Genomic DNA, 25469 nt, shown 5'->3' with positions numbered 1-25469 from the left:
AGTACTGGGATTACAGGGAGGAGCCTCCCCTGGTTCCATCTACACCCCCAAGTACTGGGATTACAGGGAGGAGTCACCTATGGTACTATCTATATCCCCAAGTACTGGGATTACAGGTAGGAGTTGCCCATGGTACCATCTGTATCCCCAAGTACTGGGATTACAGGGAGGAGTCACCTATGGTACTATCTATATCCCCAAGTACTGGGATTACAGGTAGGAGTTGCCCATGGTACCATCTGTATCCCCAAGTACTGGGATTACAAGTAGGAGCCGCCCCTTGTACCATCTATATCCCCAAGTACTGGGATTGCAGGTAGGAGTTGCCCATGGTTCCATCTACACCCCCAAGTACTGGGATTACAGGGAGGAGCCACCTATGGTACCATCTATATCCCCAAGTACTGGGATTACAGGTAGGAGTTGCCCATGGTACCATCTGTATCCTCAAGTACTGGGATTACAGGGAGGAGCCGCCCCTTGTACCATCTATATCCCCAAGTACTGGGATTGCAGGTAGGAGCTGCCCCTGGTACCATCTATACCCCCAAGTACTGGGATTACAAGTAGGAGCTGCCCCTGGTACCATCTATACCCCCAAGTACTGGGATTACAAGTAGGAGCCGCCCCTGGTACCATCTACACCCCCAAGTACTGGGATTACAGGGAAGAGCCGCCTATGGTACCATCTATATCCTATAGCAGGCGCTGCTCGAGTGTGTGTTCAGTGTTCTCAGGAGATTCTCAGCTCTGACTCCAAAACAAAAGCCTGTTCCTATTAGCAGCCTCCCTTTAATCCTTTCCTTTGTTTGGTTTTGAATTTTATGTACCTAAGTATTTACCTGCATGTATGTATGTGGACCACATGGGTGCAGTGCCCATGGAGGCCAGAAGGAGGCGTTAAATCCCCTGAAACTGGACTTACAGATGGTTGTGAGCCACAATCTGAATGCTAGGGAACCCAAGTCCTTTGTAAGAGCAGCCAGTGACCTTATCCGCTAAGCCATCTCTCCAGCCCCCTTAATTGTCTCTCTTCAAGGAAAACCTTTTAATGTATTAAAATTTGATGGCAGAATTTCCACTGTGTGTCTGAAACTGGTCTGCACTAACTGCATGGGATGGCCTCTGTCAGACATTTGGCTTGTGAATGGGAGACCCCCCCTGCCGGGTGACTCTCCACAGGGACCGTCCCGGCCATTTGTAAGAACTGAAATGAGTTTGATCGTTTTCCTCTGCCCTGTCAGAATTCAAAACTAGCTTTTGTGTGAGTTAATTTCTTGATGAATTGAAAATCCAGGGCTTTGCCGTTGATTTTGCTGGTTTTGGTGGTGGTGATTTTGTTTGTTTTTTAAATGTCACTGGTTCTTTGCAGGAAACCAGGGTGGGTTTTGAGGTCAGATGCCCACAGAATTGGAACAGTAAAGCTCACCTTAGCAGTGCTTTAGCTAGGCTTCAACATTTAAAATAGGAACTTCTGTGCCTGGGAAGAAGCTAAGCGAGCAAGAGTCTCGAGGGCAAGTGCGTGCATGACCTGGCAAGACCAGGACTTAAAGGGGAATTTTAGGGAGAGAGTGGACGGGATTGATGCTGGGTCATGGCTTCTGAGATTAGTGGAATAGCGACATTTTTACTGCCCAGTGTTTATCAGAAGTCTCTGGTGCCTGTCAGTGGAACCTCAACTAGGTAATAAAATTGAAATTAATTATTAGAAAAGTGTATATCTTTTACCTGAAAGCATAATCTCTCTTTTTAAATAAAATCAGAGGTTTAAAAAGGATTGAGTTTTTTGTTTTTCGGGTTTCCCATAGCCAGGAATTACCCCTTTCTTGGGGTTCTCCAGACCCTCTTTTGAAACAACTCTTAACTTTATTATTAGCATTATTATTACTGGGTGGGGTTGTGAGGGGTAGGAGTGGGGTGTGAGGGTAGGGGGAGAGGATGGGGGAGGGGGGGGGAGGGGTGGGGGTATGAGTATATATGTGTGTGTGTGTGTGTGTGTGTGTGTGTGTGTGTGTGTGTGTGTGTGTGTATGTATACCCTCGTGTGGAAGCATGAGGACAGCTTTGGGGAGACAGCTCCACTGCGGGGCCTGGGAGTCAAGCCTGGCTTGTCAAACTTTCACTTGAAGCAGGCAGTGTGGAGCCACCATACTCTCCCTCTCCGGGCACTTTTAAAGGACACTCAAATCCTCACATCCGTCTGACAAGAGAGCGCTCTCACTGCTGCTGTCTTGAGAGCTTTCTTGCTCTTGATTTCAGACTTCCCATTCCCTTCTTGTGCGCAGAGAGAGAGGGAGGGAGGGAGGGAGGGAGGGAGGGAGGGAGGGAGGGAGGGAGGGAGGGAGGGAGGAAGAAAGTCTACCTTGGGGAATCCTCTCTTTTTGAATGTAGCTCTGAACAATGTCCGCTCCCGGCTACAGCCGCACTTCCCAGGCTCTAGCTCAAGTGGCTCTTGAAGGACGTTCAGATGGATTCGTCTGCATTTGCCCTCCTGGCCGGCTGCTCATAACCGATCTGAAATGATTTCCCTTCAACAAGCGAAACCATAGCTTTCCTTCATGGCTTCCTTCCTAACCTCACCAAACTGCTCGAATGTGACTTCCCACGGTCACGAGCACTTCCAGAAGTCTGTGTGTGCGCACGCGTGTGTGTGCATGTGTGTGTATATAAACACATACATATACATACACACCCACCTTCTCTTTTTACTCCCTCATGCCTAAAGATAAAAGCATTCCATTCTTAAAATTCCTTCAGCTTATTTGGAAATACCCTCCAAAGGAATGCATACCCTGCCATCCTCAGCAAGTATGGACCCCTTATGTGCTTAGATTACACTAAATACTGGACATGCCTGACCACCTCAAATCTTCATGTACCTAATGTTGACCACCCCTAATCGGAAAAAAAATCCAAAAACTGAAATGCTCAAAAAAAAAAATGTTTGATGCCGACAGGAAATCAAAGGTAAAATGGCCCCACAGCTGGTCTCATGGACAACACAGGGAGCATGCTCAGCACATTCTAACTGCTGTCAGGCTCCAGAGAAGGTGCTCGGGAGACATAGTGAATTTCATGTTTAGATTTGGGTCTTGTTCCCAAGATTTTATGGATACAAATACTCCAAATTCAGAAAACATCTGACTGTCTGGTCCCCAGCGTTTTGAGAAAGGGGACACTACACCTGTATTATAAGCATCTCCACAGAGGTGAAGACATGGCTAGCAAGTGGCAGAGTCATAGATGGAGACATGGCTAGCAGGTGGCAGAGTCATAGATGGAGACATAGCTAGCAAGTGTCAGGGTCATAGATGGAGACAAGGCTAGCAAGTGGCAGGGTCATAGATGGAGACAAGGCTAGCAAGTGGCAGAGTCATAGATGGAGACATGGCTAACAAGTGGCAGGGTCATAGATGGAGACAAGGCTAGCAAGTGGCAGAGTCATAGATGGAGACAAGGCTAGCAAGTGGCAGTCATAGATGGAGACATGGCTAGCAAGTGGCAGAGTCATAGATGGAGACAAGGCTAGCAAGTGGCAGGGTCATAGATGGAGACATGGCTAGCAAGTGGCAGAGTCATAGATGGAGACAAGGCTAGCAGTCCTAATTTTCAGTCTGGACCTTTCACCCCACAGTCACTGTAGCCGCTGCCATTGAGAGCCAGGGATATCATTCAGTTTCAAAGAGTCCTCAGCCAGTTCCAGGAAGCCAGGAACTGGGACAGAGATGCCGCTTTGCGACACTTGGCCTTCCTTTTCTGCATCCTAACTTCTGAACGGGCGTAAATGACCCCACCTCTCCTTTCCCCTTCTTCTTCCAGCTCCCTTTTGGTCTGGCTTCAATTCCTTCCCCTTGGCATTAAATCTCAAGTGATGAAGGGTCAGCAGGAAAGAACAGGAAAGCGCTGCTGAGTTCCCTCCATCCCCGCGGTCTCGCTTCCATTGATGACAGACTAGCTTCTTACCTCTTAGGATCCTTCATGAACTCGTTCCGTCAATTACATCACTACATTTTTGTCCCCAGATCCTTAGATACATGTCTCCACTGTGGAAACCGTCTGCTGTGTGAACTGTATTTTATGGACAGTGGCATTCCTGGGCTGTAAGAGGACTATAGAAAAGTCCAGAGAATGAGGCTAGAGACGCACACACAGCTACTTCAGTTTATGCAGCTGGAACTTTTAAAATCAGCTATTCTGGCTTAAATTTTCCCAGTGAGCCATCCTAGGCAGGTAATACGTGACCCCATCCTAACAGAAAGGTGTGCTCTAGAGGGGCTGAGAGCAGTCTTTGGAGAAGTATTTCGCCCTAAAAGTGCCGTCAGTGCCATTTACTGTGCCGTTTTAAACTTTGCAGTGATGAACAGCAGCGAGACTATTTGATGGAGAGACGGGACCTCGCCATTGATTTTATTTTTTCTTTAGTGCTAATAGAGGTTTTGAAACAGGTGAGCGATTCATTTATTATAATCTTTTTGTTAACTCTTTGTAACACTAAGTGCTAAAGGTCTGAGTTTATGGTCTATGAATTCCAGTACTGGGCAATGTGAATCATGTTTATTGATTGCAATAGATCATATGTAATTAGTGGAATCACCATTATTGATAAGACATTTAATAATCCCTTCCAAATTCAATGTCATCTTCTTCTTTTTTTTTCAGATCCCCCTTCATCCTGTAATAGACAGCTTAATACATGATATTATTAACCTGGCTTTCAAGCATTTTAAATACAAAGAAGGGTAAGATGGTTTCTCTCCCTGGGGTATTGACAAAGTTGAGTGCTTAAAACTAAGTTAGCTGTGTGATCTTTTCTGGGCGCCAGACCCCTGACTTGTCTAATTCTGTTTCACTCAGGTACCTGGGTCCCAACACTGGCAACATGCACATTGTGGCAGATCTGTACGCAGAGGTCATCGGAGTTCTGGCGCAAGCCAAGTAAGGGACCATTTGCATAGGAATTGGCATTGGTTTGAGCATATGCGCCCATCCTGAAGCTAGCTAGAGCAGTGATGTGCCCATCCTGAAGCCAGCTAGAGCGGTGTGGTTCTTAACCTGTGCGTAGCCACCCTTTGGGGTCATACAACCTTTCATGGCATCCTATCTCAGATATCCTGCATATCAGACATTTACATTATGATTTCTAACAGTAGCAAAATTACAGTTATGAAGTAGCAAGAAAAATAATTTTACAGTTGGGGCGTCACCACAAAATGAGGAGTTGTATTAAAGGGTCCCATCAGAAAGGTTGAGGACCACTGGACTCCTTCAGAGCAAGTTCAACTGAGCTGTTTCATGTTGGCAGTTGGGCCAATTCCCAGCACATCTCAGGCCACTGCTTCCAAGATAAAAAATGGACCTAACCAAATTGCTATTCTATTTGCTCGGATATTACAAAGATGTTTATTGGCTATTCAAGTTTTATTTTTTTTTCTTCCAGGACCAGATAGTTGCAATCTATCTTCTGTAAGTGGGAAAATTGCATTCTGCGATGTCCCTTTTACTACAGACTTTGCTTAATTCAACTGAGCTAAAAATGCCCCAGACATTGTCATGGAAACAAGTCAGGGGGGAAATTCTCATTGCTAAATTTATCTGGCCCCAGGATGCTACTTAGCGGGCTAGAACAGAGCTGTGTTAGACTGTGAGCAATGATGAACGTATTCCAGAAGTGACGTCACACCCTTCTCACCAGACTTCTTTTTATACAGCCCAGAGGCAAGTCAGCCAAGATTCTGAGTGTCTAGATTAGGTAAAATGAGCCAAGGACATGGTACAAATTCAGACCATGCAAACAGCTCATGGCAAGTGACGCCTCTGTCCTTGTGAAGCATAGCTTCAAGAGATAGAATTCTCCCCCCCCCCCCCCAAGACAGGTTTTCTCTGTGTAACAGTCCTGTCTGTCCTGGAACTTGCTCTGTAGACAAATCTGGCCTTGACTCAGAGATCCGGCCTGCTTCTGTCTTTTGAGTGCTGGTATTAAAGGTGTGTGCCACCACCAGGCAAGATGGAATTGTTTACCACTCAACCCTCATCCAGGAGCCTTCTCTTTGTAGTAGATGACAATGAATACAGGGACCCACAGCCAATCCGATGTAGACCTAGGAGAGCTTAACTCCAGATGAGACATCTCTAAGGGTCAGGCAGCATCCAAGAAGAAAGGAAGAAAGATGGTTAAGAATAGAAGGTGACGGTTGCCTGTGGGTGAAACGATGTTTGCTGGACATAACAGGACTGTTGTACAGTGAGCTTACAGCAGCTGTAGCCCCATGCATAAGACCAGTAGAAGACCAATCAAGTCCAAATCCGAGCCCAGAATGGGGAGAACTCCCCTGCTATGAACTCCCTCCCCTGTCCGAGGTGTTATTGGCAACTGATGGCTGCTGGAGGAGAGAGATTCTGTTTTCTTCAGGGATATGGGACTGGAGGATCTGTCCATGTCCTAGTAGATGGTCCAACGCCCACTCACATGCAGGCAGGGCTAAGTGAGCTCAATGGGTTTTTTAAAAGAGCACATTAAGTTGGAAAGGAAAAGTGGGGAGAAGGCGGAATAGGGGATAGAGAGTTGGAGGGGTGGGGGTGGAGTTGTATCAAAACACATTATATACATGTATGAAATGCTCAAATAGTAAAAAAGGTCAAAAAATTAAAAAAATCTTTAAAACATTATAAACTCATCTAAAAAGGAAAATACTTAGCATTTTCTTAGTATAGTTGTCCTTGGTGTGTGCACTTCAGTTTGGTCCCCAATACTTTTTCCCCATGGTATCAAAATCTGCAATGTTCAAGTCTCCTGTGAACAAGATATCATATAAACTCTGTTCTTCCTCCATTTGGTTAAGTCACATCTGGGTAACCTGTAACCCCAATACCATGTGAATGCTGAGTAAACAGTTAACACATTGCATTGTTTAGGGAACGGTAAAAAAAAATTCCCCACCTCCACCCCACCCCAGAGAAATTGTTCCCTCACTTGGTATAGAAATACATAATTTATCAAAGCAAACTTTTTACATAGTCTTTACTATTATTTTACCAGAGGATACAGACAATTGGCAGGAGTCGATTCTCTCCACTAGTGAGTCCTGAGAATTGAACTCAGGTCTTCAGGCTTGGCTGCAAGCACCTTTACTCCCTAAGCCATCCAAAACATTTTCAAATACTTACACAGAAACCTCGCCAGGTAAAAGAGATAAGACCATAGAAAATAGCGCTGCCCACAGCATGCATTGTATGATTTTCACTCTGGTCCTTTTTTCCTGCCCACCCAAATGACTTGTTTGTTTTCTAACACAAGAAAACATCCCTGTTAGAAAATGGAGGGGGAACTCCCAGAGGGCAAGCCGCTGACACAGGGAGACGTATCAAGGTCAAAGGCAGACAGCGACAATATAGAACCAGATAGAACTAGACAAAGTATACATAAGAATAAAATGGCAAGGACTGAAGAGCTGGAGGACCTAAGTACAGGTCCCAGCATCCACGTGGCTGGCTCACAACCACATTTAACTACAATTCAGGGGAATTTAACACTGTCTTCTGGCCTCCTCAGGTCCATAGGCACCGACAGCCATCTTGCCTGAGTCTGGAGTATACTTTTTTAAAAGGTCTATTATGATAATTGTGGTTCATGAATCACTAAGGAAAAAAGAAATGATACATCTAAGAAAGATTTCCCTTTAGTTGAGTAGTGAATTAACTGCCATTAGAATGAACAGAGCTACAATTATCTGGTAATTCATCTCTGTGTACCTAGAAATGGTTTTTCAAAGAAGGCATTACTATGTGTATTCACTCATTCATCCGACTCTGATCACCTCAATATTTTTCCTTGCGATATCCTAACATAATTCTCTCATACTGTAATCCAGGAACTTTAATATGCTGAAATAACATAAAAATACAATTTTACACTTCTCTTAGTTTTAATGAATAACACATAATACTGGATATTGTCAATGACCAGCCTTAGTTATGTGGACTCAGGACAAGGTGAAAAGTGGTGCCCATGCCAAGTATGATGGCTCCAACCCAAAACTCAGGTGACTAGAGCAGAAGGGTCACTGCAAGATGGAGGCTAGCCTGGACTACATAGGAGGCTAGCCTGGACTACATAGATTTCAGACCAGCTTGGGCTACAGAGTGATTCCTTTCTCAAAAACTAAGGGAAAGAGAGGGGCAGGGGAATGAAAGAAGAAGGGGGTAGGAAAGATAACAAAACCTCCTTCTAATCAGCAGGCAACATCCAAAGATCACAGCAATCCCAATGCCAGCTTAGAGGTATTATTGACAGAGATTTCTGACCTGCCCAGTCCCAGTCATTCAGTTCCAAAGAAACACACAGAGGCTTACATTAGTTATAAACTGGTTGGCCTATTAGCTCAGGCTTCTTATTAACTAATTCTTACATCTTAAATTAGCCAATAATCCTTATCTGTTAGCCACGTGGCTTGGTACCATTTTTTTTTTTGGTTTTTCGAGACAGGGTTTCTCTGTGGCTTTGGAGCCTGTCCTGGAACTAGCTCTGTAGACCAGGCTGGTCTCGAACTCACAGAGATCCGCCTGCCTCTGCCTCCCGAGTGCTGGGATTAAAGGCGTGCGCCACCACCACCCAGCGGCTTGGTACCTTTTATCATTGAGGCATTCTCATCTTGCTTCCTCTGTGATGACTGCAGATTGACCCTTTCCTCTTCCCAGAATGCACCTGTTCTCGTCACCCTGCCTCTACTTCCTGCCTGACTACTGGCCAATCAGTGTTTTGTTACAATATAAATAACAGGGTACAAGACCATTGTCCCACAGCACTTCCCCCCACTTTTTTTCCAAAATAAGAGCACTGAATCTAATCTCCTTTGTTTAGTTTTTTTTCAGACCATTATCCATAACAACTTGCAACCAACACTCTAAACAAAGATCACTATAGCATATTCCTAGCAAGCTCTTACATATCAAATTAACCCATTTCTATTATTCTGTATATCACCACAAGGCTGTGGCCTACTGGTACAAGTTCTAGCATCTTCCTCCTTCAGCAGCTACGTGGCTTCTCTCTGACTCCACCTACTCTCTCTCTCTATCTCTTTCAGCCTGACTATATTCTGCTCTGCTATAGGCCAAAGCAGCTTCTCTTTTAACCTATGGTAATAAAACATAATCTTAGCAATCAGAGGGGAATCTGACATCACATGATTGCTTCAAAGATTAATAGATTTAAACAGTGGGTTTTCTTTTCTTCTATACCTATGAGCTATACATTTTAAAGCAAAGGCTTATCTTTATTTGTGTTTTTTTTCCTTTTTCTAATGTATGTGTGTGTCCTGCCTGCATGTGTGTGTATGTACTATGTGCATGCAGTACACATAGAGGCCAGAAGATGGCATTGGATCCTCTGGAACTGAAGTTATGAGTGGTTGTAATCTCCCATGTGTGTGCTGGGAATTAAACCCAGGTTCTCTGTAAGAACAACCAGTGCTATTAACCACCAAGTCATTCCTGCAGGCCCCTCTATGTCAGTTTCATGGAATACCACAAATGGGGTCACTGTTTAATTATTTTATATGCTAAATACAGCACTAAATGAAGTATTAAAGAAAAGACTATAGCATAAACAAACTGTATCTCTAAAAATAAAATCATTTTATAGAAAAATAGATTTTAAGTGGAAATATATTTGCAGGTTACTTTTACCCTAAAATAACATGTTTATGCCATGTGGAACTTTTCACAGTAAAAATAGTCGTATCTATTTTTAAATGAAAAATAGAATTCTAGCTACCATCTCATTATACTATTGACGTGCTGAGTTACATAATCAACCTGCCTTTTCCTAAGTCCCCTTGTTTTAACTGTAGATTAGGATTAAAAGACTAAATATTTAACTGTGGGCCTTTTCTATGAGAAAGGCCTGTGTCCATCAGAAGTGAATTGATATTAATACCATTTCAATTTTGAAAAATGTTCTAACCGTGTTCAGTCTAGAAGACCCTTCCCAATGACATCTTGGGGTGCGCGTACAAGGCTGGGCACAGTTTGCGCTTGCCCACCTCCACGTCAACAAACTCACCACTCTTAGGAAACCAGTGCACTCAGCAGAGTTAGTTTGGACCTACTGTGTGCCTGACCTTGTGGAGCGTGGGTCCAGCCAGAGGTGTCAGACAATAAAACCCTCAAGCAAAGAACTGTAACACATTCAAGTTGGGGGCCTTTCTCCCCTACATCCCCATCTCCATTTCTCTTTCTTCCTTCCTTCCTTCTTTCCCTTTCCTTTCTTCCTGTGGTAGTGGGAATTGAACCCAGGACCTCGCATATTAAGCAAACAACTGACATTGAACCTAGGTCCTTAAGCATGCTAGGTAAACACTCTGCCCTGATCTCTGTCCCAGCCCTCATTTTGTTGATGATGCTTGCTGGCTGGCTGTTTCTTTTGAAACAGGGTCTCTCTATGTTGCCCAGGCTGGCCTGGAACTCACTCTGTCTCCCCATCATCCTGCTTCAGCCTCCTGGGTAGCTGGGGTTGTAGACCTGTGCCACAGGCCAGCATGCCATTTTCAGATGTCTTCTCTGTGATTATTCAGACAGTCATTGTTTGAGCAGTCGAGAAGAGTGTCTCAGGCTGTCAGGTCAGCCCACTGCCAAGCTGTTACACACAGCAGGCTAGGCAGTTGTATATCAGTATGCTAGGGGTGCCGTAACAAAGACGACACACAAGAGAGCTTTGCTGATAGACTTTTCCTAAGAGCTGCCCGCGGCAAGTTCAAGGGCTTGACAGGGGTGGTTTTCCTGTAGAGAAGTCGCGGGTTGTTGTTGTTGTTGTTGTTGTTGTTTTCTGTCTCAAGACAGAGTTTCTCTGTGTAACCACCATGGCTGTCCTAGACCTTGCTCGTGTAGACCAGGCTGGCCTTGAGCTCATAGAAATTCACCTGCCTCTGCTTCCTCAGAGCTGGGGTTAAAGGTGTAAGCCACTACCCGGTGAGAAGGTCCCTTCATTGTGATCTTCTCTGCCTGTGCTACAGTCCAATTATCCTGTCTTTAAAACATCCCAGGCATACTGAGTGAGGACCCACCCCAGACAATTCATCTAACCTTCCCTCTTCAAAGGGCCTGTCTCCTACTACAGTCACACCCGTTCTGTGTATGATTTGGGGGGGGTGTGGGGGGACAGCAAAAACAGCCCATAATATTAAATCTAGGCAAGGGTCAGAGAATATATTTTTAGTAAGTTTTTAGACCATGCCACATAGGATTTAGCCTTACTGCGTAGCATGGGGATTAAGAGGAAGGACCTGAAGTCAGCCACAGCCTCAGACACCGGCTCCATTATCTATCCATCAGCAGTGTGGCTTTATGAGGTTTTAAAGTCTTGATATTTGGAAAGGCTACAACTGTCCCCTTCACAAGGCTACCCTGAGGATTAAAGAGCAATTAGAGTGCTGTAGAGTCCCTTCAGATGTCCTTCTGCCTCTAGGATCACCATTGCCATCTTAGTCAACATACATGTCACATGTATGTGACATAGAAAAGAATGATGTTATTGGAGTTTGGAATTTATATTGAACATGTTTAAGAATACAGTTATAAGTTTCCACTCTACTGGGGGTTACCTGACACCAAATCAAGCTTTCTAAATTTAATAAAATTTACATTTTATTCTTTGCTGGTACCCTCATCCGAAAGACAAAAAACCACAATTTTACAAGCACTGTGATATTTTTCCTTGTAGAGCATAACACGACTAATGTTTCCTCCCTGATTTCCACAGTATTCAAGAAATGTCACCAATGCCAAGAATGGCCAGTTTGGAATGTTGTCTTGAAAGTAGATGGTTCATAGAAGTTTATAAAATGCCACCACAGGTCAGGAATGAGCCCGTAGCTATGGCACCAGCCTGCTAAAGAATATCTCACTCTGGAATGCGTTCACATCCTCACGTAGCCTTGAACGCTTCTGCGCTACTGCCTTTGTGTAGCAGACATACAGAAAGCCTACAAACTGTAAAGTTTGCTAAGCCACAACAGAAAGAACACTGTGCGGCCGGCGCCCGTGTCCCTGTGCTCACTGCCTCTGTGTCCCTGTAATTTCTACTTCGAGACAACAGTTCTTCTGAACCAGTAGATCCTGTCACAGTTCAGTTTTCACGGTCACGGTGGCCCTTCCTAAGTGAGAGCTGCTACACTTTCTGTTCTCCTAGCCTTAAGATTGCTTCTTCTATTATTATTATTATTACTATGGTAGTGTGAATTCTAGTTGGTCTTAATAATAAAAGCCTGGAGTCAAATATTAGGAGGTGAAAGCTGAATGATCAGAGAAGCAGAGCAGCCAGCCACTAGTTCTTATCGCTACAAAATCCTCAGACTGAATGGGGCATCCTGTCTCTACAAATCCTCAGACTGAATGGGGTATTCTGTCTCTACAAGTCGTCAGACTGAAGGGAGTATCCTGTCTCTACACATCCTCAGACCGAATGCTCTGAGCTCCTGTCTCCTCCCTGCTTATATTCCTTTCTCCACCCAGCCATATCACTGTCTCCACTTCCCTAGTGCTGGGATTAAAGGGTTGTGATCCCAAGTGCTGTTTCTCTTTTAGATGGATTCGATCTCACGTAGCCTAGAGTGGCCTTGAACTCACAGAGATCCATCTGCCTCTGTCTCCCAGAATGCTAGGGTTAAAGGTGTGTTCCATCACTGCCTGGCCTCTATGGCTAACTAGAGGCTTAGCCCTGCATTCCGATATTCAGGCAAGCTTTATTTGTTACAGCACAAACAAAATCTCACCACAATTATTATTATTGATTAGAACAGAACTCCCAAATAAAAAACACCAAGTACCAACGTGACCAACATCTACACATCCCAGTGAAGGTCTATACATTTGGAACAGCCACTGGGAAGCTGTGGAGCATCCCGATGAATGTCACACTTTCAAGCATGTTTTATGTACATATCTACCACCAAAGTCTGAAAAATCGGTGACACGGTCAGGACTACAAAAGCAACTAGCTCTGGAGTTTTTGTTTGTTTGTTTGTTTTTGTTTTTTATTTAGGTTTGGTTTGGTTTTGGTATGTTTGGTTGAGACAGGTTCTCACTATGTAACCCTGGCTGTCCTGGAACTAGATATGTAGACCAGGCTGGTCTCAAACTCATGATATCCTCTTGCCTCTGCCTCCCAAGTGCTGGAATTTAAAATTGTGCACCACCATACTTGGGTCAAACAATCAACTTTATATCCTAGATTCATTTAAAAAACCCAAATGATATTACAGCTGTAATTAGTATTATTTTCCTTTTCAACAATGCTGGTAATTTAAGTAGAGAATGGAGACTGTATCTTTTATATCTGTCCCATTCACCAGCTCAGACCCTACAAGCCCATGCATGTAGTAGACAGCTCATTCCTATTTTGTTGTTGTTGTTGCTATGGTACCAGGGAGCCAGGCCTTTGCATCCCCAGTAGTTGGTTCTTTGAAACAGTCTTGCCATATAGCCCAGGCTAGACTCAAGCTCATTGTGCTCCTCTGACTCTGGAGCGCAAGAGTCATAACCTTCACCCTTCCTCTCAGATACAATTTCAATTTTCCCACTGCTAGACTTTCCCCTCAACTTAAAAATATATTTTTTCCATAATCACTAACCTAAAATTATACAAGAACAACAGAAAAACGTCAGCAATGGAAATTGGGTTATTTTAGGCATTATTTGGGATACAGATCCAAAAAGTATTTGTGGTCACTGTCAGAAATAGCTGATCCTGTAAGCTGCACTCAGATGTTCACTCGTTGGCAGACACTTCAGGCCCTAGGGACCTGCGAGTAATTTGGTGGTACCTAAGCCTGAGAAAATGGAGGGGTGCTTGTCTGTTCAGGATGCTCAAGTTAAGAGCTAAGCCATCATGAGAGGGTTAAACAGCAACGTAGCTCAGTCTGAAAGACGTGTGGAGCGTCTTATTGAATGAAGGGAAATATGTGTGGGACATCTTATTGAACAAAGGGAAAAGGAGCCTGTTGGACTCTGTCAAATCCTTATGATCTGATGGCCATTGCACTTCACACGAGTTGAAGGGCCCATCACTGCATCCAGTAACTCTTGGATGCTGGAGGCCGTCATAATAGTGACTTTCTTGAGTGTTACTTAGTAATCTCTTGTGTTTTCTTAGGTTCCCGGCTGTCAAGAAGAAATTCATGGCAGAGCTGAAAGAGCTGCGGTACAAAGAGCAGAGTCCCTATGTGGTCCAGAGCATCATCAGCCTGATAATGGGGATGAAATTCTTCCGTATTAAGATGTACCCGGTGGAGGACTTTGAGGCGTCCCTCCAGTTTATGCAGGTGAGGTCCCTGAGCCATGACTGGTTACCTCGCGAAGTTTCCTCCTTCGAAATACTGCAGCTGGAATGTGAAAAACCTACACAGCCTGCACCCAGCACCGGAGGTGTCAACACACACTCAAACTTCTCGATGTTACAGCCTGATACATGCTCAATAGAAACCTCATTTCTCATTATAGAGAGTATTTTCAGTATTGAAAGTTGAATCTTGGGCCTCACTCATACTAAGCGACCTCTCTACCACTGAACTACAACCCCAACACTTTTTTTTTGATTTTCGAGACAGGGTTTCTCTATAGCTTTGGTGCCTGTCCCGGAACTAGCTCTTGTAGACCAGGCTGGCCTCGAACTCCCAGAGATCTGCCTGCCTCTGCCTCCCAGTTGCTGGGATTAAAGGCGTGCGCCACCACCGCCAGGTTTAACCCCAACACTTTTTAAAATTTTATTGTGTAGCTGGGTCTCTTAACGAGGCTGGCCTCAAACTAGCAATCCTCCTGCCTTGGACTCCCAGCTCATATTTTATAGTTGAGTCTTTCGCTTGCTGGCGTTAAGCTTCTTGTGATGCTCAGCCATGACAGTAATGGCATTTTCCAGGTCAGCCACACAGCCACCAAGGAGACCAAGCACTGTGCCGTGGACTCTGCTGTTGTGGAAAATTAGAGGATTTAAGTGAAGGGTCCTTTATGATGCATTTCACTTACATTGAATGTATTGGTACAGACACCATTATTAAATCAAAGAGTATCTGCAGTTGACAATACACACACACATACATAATTCTACCTTCTAGTTGGGCAGTGGTGGCGCACGCCTTTAATCCCAGCACTCGGGAGGCAGAGGCAGGCGGATCTCTGTGAGTTCGAGACCAGCCTGGTCTACAAGAGCTAGTTCCAGGACAAGCTCCAAAACCACAGAAAAACCCTGTCTCTAAAAAGAAAAAAAAAATTCTACCTTCTAGGTAAGTCACAAAATACCTTCATACCAAATAATCAAGCTCCCAAATTTAAAATTTCATTTTAAAACTTGCAAATCGCCTTGGGAGTAGGCTGCACCGCAGAATTTCTTTTTGGTTGGCTTTTCCCTTTCTCCTTCACCCACTGACTCTGTGATTAAACCATAGTTGATCCTTTGACTGCTTAGTCAGCAATTCTATGACTATGTTGGCCATAGTGGCGTTAAAGGGTGAGGATCTTGATGGAGGAAGAGCTCTGTCTTCTCTGTACTTTGAATGGGAGCCTTAACTTTGGATATGGCCCCCACCCCAGCTCATAATGGTGTTACGTATGAGACTTTAGCAGAATGCAAGTCCCCACTAAGAGATGAAGGGAAACCGCCATATCTGAAGGGATTTCTCTGCTGCTTCTGTCATGTTGTCCGGTGTTGATCTTCCTAGAGAGTTGAGATGTTTGAATCAAGAGTACAGACTGTATGGCTGTGGCTTTGTAGTTCCAAAGGCCACAGTCAAAAAGAGACAAGAGCTATGGGTGAGGACATGGGGAAGCTGGAATCCTCCTGCACAGCCAGCGTGAATAGCGAACAGCATAGCCGCATCGGAATGCAGTACAGCTAGCCTTCCTGTTAGAAATAAGTCCAGGGTGACAAGACACGGCCACTCCAACAGAAATGTCCAGATACGGCAAAGCTTGATCAAGAGGGTGCGGTCTGAGGAGCAAGTGCATCTGGTCTTTATTCTTACACAGTTGATGGCTGTGTCTTCCCCACTGGCTGGAGTCCTACATCACAGTCTTTCACTGTGAGCCAGTTTTAAAAGAATCAGCAAAGGAAACGAGGGAGGGAGGGGCCAGCCACTTTAATCCTTTAAATTCTGAAAATAAAAGCAGCATCTTTGGGTAAACAAAGGTTTTATGGAGGAAGTAGAGATCAAAACATTTGCATACAAGCTAGGGTGATAAAAAAATAATTAATTTGTTGTGCACACAAATTTTGTAGCATTTGATAGAAAAGACTCAACGTTGATCACATTCCAGTGGTTAAAACAAGAAATAAGCAGTTGATGGAGCAGGTCCATTCCTCTGCTCATGCCCAAGAGAAAAAATGCAGTTCACACAAAGGCTTGGACACAAGTGTTCATAGCAGTATTTTTTAAATAGTAATTAATTTTGGAAGCAGTTTAAATATTTCTGAACTGGTAAATAGCTGAAAGAACATAGTATTTCCATGCAACATGGTCATTGTTTAGCCTAATGAATGTCACATGTCTGCTGCAACATAGGTATAACCCTCAGAAACATCATGCTGAGTGAAAGAAGCTAATGCTAATCCCAGAGATGGGAGGAGAAAGATGGCCGACCCAGATTACCATGGCCAAATTCATTACAGCAAGCTTTTTTATTTGTGTACGCAGGCTGCCTCTAGGGTCAGCATTGGATGTGAGGAAGACAAGATATTTATAGCTCAGGGGTAGGGGGTTTCCAAAGGGGAATTTGGTGGGCAAAATAAGTGGGATTATAGGAGCAGAACATAAGTATAACAAGTTAGTCATAATGACCTCCTGAAACAAAGACACGATTGCAAGGTGGTTGTAACAAGGTAGTCATAACAAGAGGTAGTCATAACAACCTTTTGAAACAAAGGGTTACAAAATAATTTGATAACTTTTCGAAACAAAGGTTGCCTTTCCTGGGACAGGCAGTACAGAACCATTTGTAGTTAAGGTTACAGGTGGGGCAGAGCCCAATCCTTGAGAAATATAGTCATAATCAGGGTGAGTCTAGTTTGTCTTTACTGTAAGATGACTTTCAAGCCTAGGATGGAGGCCGGTTCTTCACTAGGCACGAAAGGCCATGTACTACGTGAGCCCATGTCCCTGCAGTGTTCCCAGTAAGCACGACCACAGCAGAATGTATCCTAGAGTAGCTAGGTTGCCTAGGTAGAGGACCAGAGTGGATGCTGAGATTGAGAGAGAACGCCAAGCAGTCTGGTTTCCTGCGGGGTGGGGCTTGTCACTTGTAGGTTTGATTGTAGAATGCGAAGACAGCTATAAATAGGGAACAAGACTATGACTTAAACACTGTAAAGCCTTGAGTTGCCTTGGTGTGAGAACCATATCTCTAGAAAGCTACCCCACAGGATGGGCGAAGGAGGGGTGTCCACTTCTTCTGCATCAAACTTTCTGAGTTTGGGTTCAGGGCCAGGCTCTCTTAGCACCTCCCGCACTCCAGTCTCAGCTACCTTATTGGCAAGTTATGGTGTCTCTAACCCTAAGGAGCAGCTCTGAGGTGCTTTCCAGAACTCAGTGGCTGTCGGTTATTACCTTGTTCCATCTCAGTTAACAAGGCGCATATCTACCTAGAGTCCCAGCACTCAGCACTCAGAGGTAGAGGCAGAGGCAGAAGGATGAGTTTGAAGCCAGCTTGGTCTACAGAGCGAGTTTCAGGACAACAGGGCTACACAGAAAAACCCTGTCTGGAAACAAACAAACAGCAACAACAACAGCAAAAAACATACTCACAAAACAAAACAACAGACAAACAAACAATACACATATCTACATACCTGAATGCCCAATTGGGAGATCTCTTATGTACCTGTATAGAATAAGGCAGGGTCCTATGCCCCAGAGGCTCCAGTCCACATCAGTCTGTCTCAGGGACTGCATAGGCATAGATCATTCAACCTGGGATGAGATTTGGTACAGGGCTATACTGAAGACCTTAGGAATTCTCTTTGCTAGTTTATTTTTGCTAGTTTCACTGGACATGAAGGTGAGAGTGGGTATCAATACATAAGCATATAATGAGTGAAGCCACGGGAAGTCACTAGTATAAGGGAGTGGCTGGCAGGCAGCCTTCCTCCAGAATGAGCCCCCAGGCAACCAAAATACACTCCTACTAGGCAGTAGCTTTGTAAGCAAAGAAAGTGGGGAAGTGTTCCAGAGGCTTCCTTGCATGAAAGGAAGCCGGCCAGACTTGCTTGAGAAATGATGAGATGAATAAACACACCTTAAATGTCAGACCCGCAAGGAAACAGCTGTGCAGGAGGAAGGCTGCCCGAAGATGGACCTGACTGGAGTTTACTGTCAGCTGCCTCTCTCCTGGGATCTCTGTTTAGAGGCTGCTTCCTTAACCCACAGAGGGTTAAGGAAGCCATAGAAATCTGTTGAGAATGAATGAATGAATGAATGAATCAACCAACCAATCACTTGTGCCTACAAGTGTAGCTGTTAGTCCTTTCAAAACCAGCTGTTTGCCTGGTTTTGAAGTAGAAGCAGGAAGACAAAGAGAAAACAAGTCTTGGAAAAGTCCACTGGGGTCCCCACAAACATTAGATCCCCTACGATTCCTTGGATAGGGTGAATTTAATAGATCTCCGAATCTGCTGTGTCTGCGCACAGGATAATTGGATTTACTCAAATGCATTTCTCGTGCCTACTCCAATCCCTATTCCTTCCCTTGTTCTGCTTTTATTCCCTAGGAGTGCGCACATTATTTCCTGGAGGTTAAAGACAAGGATATCAAGCATGCCTTGGCCGGGCTCTTTGTAGAAATCCTCGTCCCCGTGGCTGCTGTGAGTTCTGGTCTCCATTTCTTACAAGTTCTTCAACTTGGATGGCACACCCAACTGTTTCTTGAGTGGAATATTCACACGCGTCTCTGTTGTAGGCTGTCAAAAATGAAGTTAACGTCCCCTGCCTCAGGAACTTCGTGGAGAGCCTGTACGACACCACATTAGAACTGTCCTCCCGGAAAAAGCATTCCTTGGTTAGTAACTGCGAGAGGAGCCAAGCGCTGTCCCAAGTGGAGAGCCTGCAGCTCCTGGAAAGAAATCGCCTTGAAAGCAGGAAGGATCCCACACATGGGAGCGTGGCCCCGGCACCTCAGACTTCAGAGCTTACGTTTAGCACAAACCCACAAACCACTGCAATATAAGGGGATCACACCACATCACCTCACGTGAACCTTCTAGTCTGATGGATTCACTGTTTGCTTTAGAGATTGGCTAAACTGAGTTTCTGTTTTAATTTCTGAAAAGTTTTTCAAATTTAAAGGCTAAAGTTTATAGCGACAGGTTCCCCTCTCCCTCCCAGGAGCAAGCCTGCACTAACTATTCCTCTCTTGACACTCAGAATCAAAACTGAACACAGAAGGAGTGAGAAGTGAGCAATAGGGCAAAAGTTCCTGAAGGTCGGGACGTAGTTCGTGGGAAGGCAGTGTACGGTTTTTCAAGTCGCTGTCTGGTGATTTAAACTCTGGTAAACTGCCCGGGGTGTGTCCATTGTTAATAGCTGGCCACAGTACCAGCCTATGATGGTTTCCAAAGCACAAGCATCCTTGTCAGGGGCTGAGCCGGTCCCCAGTTTTTCAGCTGGTACTTGTGACAACTTTGTTCATTTGCCGATACCCTGTGGTCACAGTGACTAACTGCTGGCATCTATTGAGATGCATTTAGTGGGCACAGTAGTCCAGAGTCCTCTCAGACTAAGTTTCTGTGGAGAAGGAAAATGCCGAGGTGAAGTGCAGAGCAGCAGCCAGTCCAAGTAAATAGGTGTGTTTCTCTTTAAATCTCCCCCAGCCTTCAAGGTGTGTGCTACCTAGTTAAGCGAAGGATGAACTGTGTGCGCACATTCTTTGGGCGGCTGCCCGTTAACTTTGCTGTCTTCTCCTGTTGCTGTGGGAAAGGGGCCCAGTTAGGCAGGAAAAGCACAGTAGCACCTCTGTTTATTCCATCATGAGCAGATTCCTGCTGCGGTTACATTTGTCTTGGTGGTGTTTACCAGGACCATAACAGCTCTTTCAGGAAGCTCCCTGAATTACAGGAAGATTGCAGGAGAAAGTAAATATGTGTGTCTGCCGCTAAGACAAACTACTAGATATTTATGAGTGCAAAAGCCAATGGCATCTTCAGACTGAGTGGGCCTTCATGGCCGTCCTGGTTTGGTGCTCTGTTGCTGGGATAAAACGCTGACAAAGCGTAGCTTAGGGAAAAGAAGCGTGTATTTGCCTTAGAAGTTATAATCCATCATGGTGGGAAGCCAGGGCAGAACTGAAGGTAGTGACTGAGGCAGAGGACATGGAGGAATGCTGCTTCCTGGCTTGCTCCCCGTGACTTGCTCACCCAGGACCCACCGGCCTAGGGATGGCTCAGCCCACAGTGGGCTGTGGCCTCCTGTATTAATTAGCAATTAAGACAATGTCCCATAAACGTGGCCACAGGCCCATCTGGTCGAGGCAGTTCCTCCTTCGAGGGTCTTCTTCCCAGTTGAGTCTAGTTTGTGTCAAGTTGACAAAAAGAACCAGCAATGCTGGTTGTTTATTTCTGTGGTGGTTGAGAGGATAATCTGAGATTTGTTTTAGAAGTTCGTAAGTAAAAACCAAGTTTGTGAATTGGCTTTCTGTATTATTGTACAATAATAATTGCACAAACATATTGCCGTATGTATATTACTAGTCAGAATTCTAGATGATTCTATCCGGCCATTCTCAGAAAGCACCCATGAGCTCCGTAGTTGTAAGGCATTTCGTTTATTTGAGGCCACATGGCCACAGAGGAGGTGACGAAGTTTTGTGTGCAGGAAGTGTATGTTTCCTGGTTTGTTGAGCTGTCAGTCATCCCGTGACCCCTGTTCCTTTCTTCTCAGGCCTTGTACCCCCTGGTGACCTGTCTTCTCTGTGTCAGTCAGAAGCAGCTATTCCTGAACAGGTGGCATGTTTTCCTCAACAACTGCTTGTCCAACCTTAAGGTTAGTATTTACCAACGCAACAACAACAGAAACCTTTTATATAAGAAAGACGGCTCCATGAACTGCTGTTTATTTTGGTGTGTTTGAAACAAGGACTTAACTTTGTTGCCCAGGCTGACCTCAAATTCACAGTCCCCCTCCTTCAGCCTCCCACGTGCTGGGATTACAGGTGCGAGTCACCACACCACGTTACAATAAGCGCCTGCTTAATGGAATGTATATTCATCTGCCTAGAAACAAATCTGCAGATCTGGGGAAGGTATACCTGCTCTAGAAACATCCCTTTGGAGACAGAATTAAAAGAACCCTAGAGATCTGTCTAGATATATAACTGTTGTCGTGTGTATCCAAGTGAGAGGAAAATGGAATGACAGTTGTACTTAGCTGACCCCAACAGGTGAAATCACTTCAGATATCCTGGGACATCTGACCCTTAGGTCTAGGTAGATATTTTGGAAACAAAAGCTCCATTCTGTGGAAAGATTGCTCTAGCAGAGAGCATTGCCTTCTGCCAGTCTTGTCTGTGATTCTGTCCTAAGCACTTACTACTCTCCGGGTGGCCCACACAGGTGCTAGGCAAAATGAGTAAAGCCCCAGTCCCTGGGACTAAGGAGCCTATGGTGGCTACAGTTCTAATATTAACGTTAACATTGGCTTTGCATCAAATAGAAACATGCTTTCCATTTTAGTGACCCATTGACACAGGGCAAGTAGAGGAGAACCCTCGGTAATGTAAGAACAGGGACTCCTGGTGCAGTGATGCGTGCCAGTAATCCAAGCACTGGAGAAGCTGAGGCAGGAGGATCACAAAGTTAAGGCTAGCCTGAACTATGTATAGCAAGACCATTATTCAAAAAGAAGAAAACGAGGAGCTGGAGAGATGGCTCAGCAGTGAAGAGCACTGGCTGCTCTTGCAGAGGACCCAGGTTCAGTTCCCAGCACGCACATGGTGGCCTCAACAACCACCTGTAACTCCAGTTCCAAGGGATCTGACACCTTGTTCTGGGCCTCAATGGATACCAGAAACACAAGGAGAACACCTATGTACAAGCAGGCAAGATACAATGTGCATAAACTAAAATAAAGAATCTTTATGAATTATTTAAAAAACAAAATGTAAATCAAATTAATTCTTCACAATCACTCTCACCTATGTCCAAAGCCATGGCTCCACTTCCTTCTCTGGTGCAATGTTTGCTACCATCATTAAAAAAAACTAAAAATTCTTGCATGTGCTTATACATGCTGCCTTGTTTTGTGTTGTTTTCTTCCCCCAAGACATTTTAATTTGGGGAAGTACTTAAGATTAATTATGTTATTTTGTCATTTACTGTAATTATATAATAATCTACATGGACCTGATTTCAGCACTGACGATATCCTGGCTCTAGGAGTTAATTGTGAAATCCAAGATTGCAATCATTCGTTTCCTTCAAGTTGGCAGTGAAATCTAATAGCAGTGGGCAGAGAATGAGGTTTTCAAGTTCTGCGCGAACCGAAATGCCTTTCAGGGTCGTCGGCGGTTACACTGTGGGCTCTCTCAGACATTTGTCTGAGCACTTAGCATTCGGCTGCACCGCCCAAAAGCTGCCGTTGCCAATTTCCTTAGTTGGTCCGCTTTTGCAGTTACTAATTCTAGTATTTTAAATGCATCTTTTACAGATAGAAAGTGGCCATTTTGTTCAAAACGGCACTAGTTTTTTGTCAACATGATTCAAATCAGAGTTACCTGGGAAAAGGGAACCTCAACGGAACTGGCGCTATCAGATTGGCCAACAGACAAATGTGTATGGCATTGTCTTGATTAGTGACTGACGTGCCATCCCTGGGCTGGTGGTCCTAGATTCTATAAGAAAGCAGACTGAACAAGTCCTGAGGACCAAGCTAGTAAGCAGTGTAAACAGATATTTCTTTGGGCCACCAGCTTACAAAAAAAATGACCTGGAGACTTATTATTAATTATGAAAGTTCAGGTTTAGTTTAGGCTTATTCTTAAGTTATTTGTTTGTTTGTTTTCAAGACAGGGTTTCTCTGTGTAGCCTTGGCTGTCTTGGAACTCACTCTGTAGATCAGGCTGGCCTCAAACGCATATGGACCCACCTACCTCTTCTTCCGGAGTTCTGGGATTAAAGGCCCGTGCCCCCGCCACCCAGCCCTAAGTAGTTCTTATAACCTAACTCATATATTTTCATCTACGTTCCTTTACACGGCTCAGTTACCCTTGTTCTTCACTGTCCATGCCGTTTCCTCTCCCTGTCTCCTGGTGTCTCCTGCGCACCTTCCCCTCCTCTTCCTTTCTCTCCCTGGAAGTCCCACCTATACCTCCTGCCTAGCTATTGGCCAGTCAGCTTTCTAATTCACCAATCACAGCAATCCATCTTCACACAGCACACAAATATCCACTGCAAAGCAGTGTTTCTCCATGGCCTCTGCATCGGTCTCTGCCTCCCCGTCCCTGCCTGGGTCTCATCATAGACTATAAGTTATAGGCCAAAAAACATGTTCTTTCCCCAAGTTGTTTTCGGTCCATGTTTTATCAGAGAAATAGAAAGGAACTAGAACAGATTTTTTTTTAATGATGAAGAATGCTTTCTGAATATATTTAATGTATCTGGGGTTAAAATTAAAATATTTTGTATAGTAATTTATTGCTGTGGTCGAAAGAGCCAAGTTGTGTTTGAAACAGTAGAGCAGCTTGCTTTGAAAATGAATGATTTCAAAATTATAATATTCTTTAGAGTTCCTGTCAAAACCTTAAGGGGAAGCTGAATAAAGGGTTATTAATGGCCCCGGAAAGACCTGGATGCAGACTCGGTCCGTGCTTCCCTATACAGGCATTTCACCCATGGGATTCAGTGGGTGCAGACTCGGTCCATGCTCTCCTACACAGGCATTTCACCCATAGGATTCAGTGGCATTTCAAATGTATTTTAATAAATAAAGCTTGCCTGAAGATCTGAGAGTAAAACAGCCCCACTGGTCAGCCTTACAGACCAGGTAATGGTAACACACACCTTTAATCCCAATAGTCACACTAGTTGCCTGAGGAACCAGATGGTGCATGCCTTTAATCACGGTGGTACACACCTTTAATCCAAGCCCTAGAGAAAAACAGCTCTCAGACACAGTCTCATTCTGAGATTCCTGGAGGCAGGATCGCCATTTCAGACTGAGGCTGAGCTAAGAGTCAATGTCTGACTGCTTTGCTTTTCGGATCTCCAGGCTGAACTTCAATTTCTCTCTCTGGGATTTTATTAATTGTGCATCAATAGAAGGGTCTAAGACAAGAAATTGCTAACACTGAGAGGAGCCCGTGGGACTGATGCTACAGAGGCTGAACCGCATTCCAAACTCCAGCTCCAACATCAGGGTTAGCCCCACGCCCACTATCAGCATGAAAAGCTAGGAGCGACCTGATGCGGAAGAAGCCCTGTGTCACACATGGGCACTAAACAGATTCCGCCTGTGAAGAGCTTTGTGTTGTATTCTGTAGGTGCCTTACACTCCAGGAAACATGGAAAAGCCACTGAATAGCCAAGACAAAGGCAAGGAGGTGCCTGGGGCAACAGCTCAGTGGTTAAGAGCCCTTGCTGCGTCCAGAGCCCACATCAGGTGGCTCCTAACCGCTTGTAACTCAAGCTCAAGGGGATCTGTTGCCCTCCTCCAGCCTCTACAGACACTGCACACATGCGCACTAAAGATAAGGGTCTTTAAAATAAATAAATGTCAGGAAATCCAGATGTGAAAATGGGCACCTGTGGTCCCAGCTTTGGGGATACTGAGGCAGGAGGATTGCCATTTTTCCACACACACACACACACCCCACCTTTATCTTGTCTTCTTTCATTTATGAGGATGGCTGTGTACTAATTTCTTGTCCTCCAAATTGTGTAGTAGGGATCATTTTAAATTCCCTTGTCTTACACAATAACAATATGAGAATATACCAGTGAGGCCTAGATATTTTTTAATGTAACATTATTAGTTTCAATTCAATCAAAGCATTGTACAAGTCAGATCATTAACAGGCAAAAATCTCTTTTAAGCTTTATATATAAGAAGGCACATCTCAAAAGTTGGATTCCCTGCCCTTCCCTGAGCTAGACTAGTACATATAACATTTATGTAGAAGGGTAAGCAACTAAGAATATGAAAAATTCTTAAGTCTTTTGGCTTTTAAGTATTAATATATCTGTTATTTTATTGTTTTTCTTAATCTTGTGCTGGGTACTGAATTCAAGCACACTAGGCAGCCATTTTATCACTAAGCCACACCCTCAGCCCGTATTGTGCAATTTCGTTTGTTCTTTACATTGTTTTACAGGTATATATTGTATTTTGAGTTGTGTTCCTACACACACCCCATGTCTCCTACCCTCCCTTCCCTTCCCCTGCACCTCCTGTCAATTCTAGCTGTCCCCAGACGATTTCCCTTCTACTTTTATTTAATATACAC

General features: G+C 44.4%; 1 protein-coding gene across 6 annotated transcripts in view; it reads left to right on the top strand.

Moving 5' to 3' along the window:
• Fry (FRY microtubule binding protein) overlaps positions 1-25469 on the top strand; it is a 392348-nt gene that overhangs the window by 229475 nt on the left and 137404 nt on the right. For all 6 annotated transcript variants that reach the window (XM_075971622.1, XM_075971632.1, XM_075971584.1 and 3 more), the window contains 7 exons: positions 4354-4444; positions 4659-4738; positions 4854-4934; positions 14146-14314; positions 18748-18840; positions 18936-19034; positions 20912-21013. In XM_075971622.1, coding sequence (XP_075827737.1) covers positions 4354-4444; positions 4659-4738; positions 4854-4934; positions 14146-14314; positions 18748-18840; positions 18936-19034; positions 20912-21013 — 715 coding nt within the window. The remainder of the gene's footprint in view (positions 1-4353; positions 4445-4658; positions 4739-4853; positions 4935-14145; positions 14315-18747; positions 18841-18935; positions 19035-20911; positions 21014-25469) is intronic.

This window comes from Microtus pennsylvanicus, chromosome 1, assembly GCF_037038515.1.
Source record: "Microtus pennsylvanicus isolate mMicPen1 chromosome 1, mMicPen1.hap1, whole genome shotgun sequence".
In the NCBI taxonomy this organism is placed as follows: domain Eukaryota; kingdom Metazoa; phylum Chordata; class Mammalia; order Rodentia; family Cricetidae; genus Microtus; species Microtus pennsylvanicus.
This window is presented reverse-complemented; position numbering and strand designations above follow the sequence as displayed.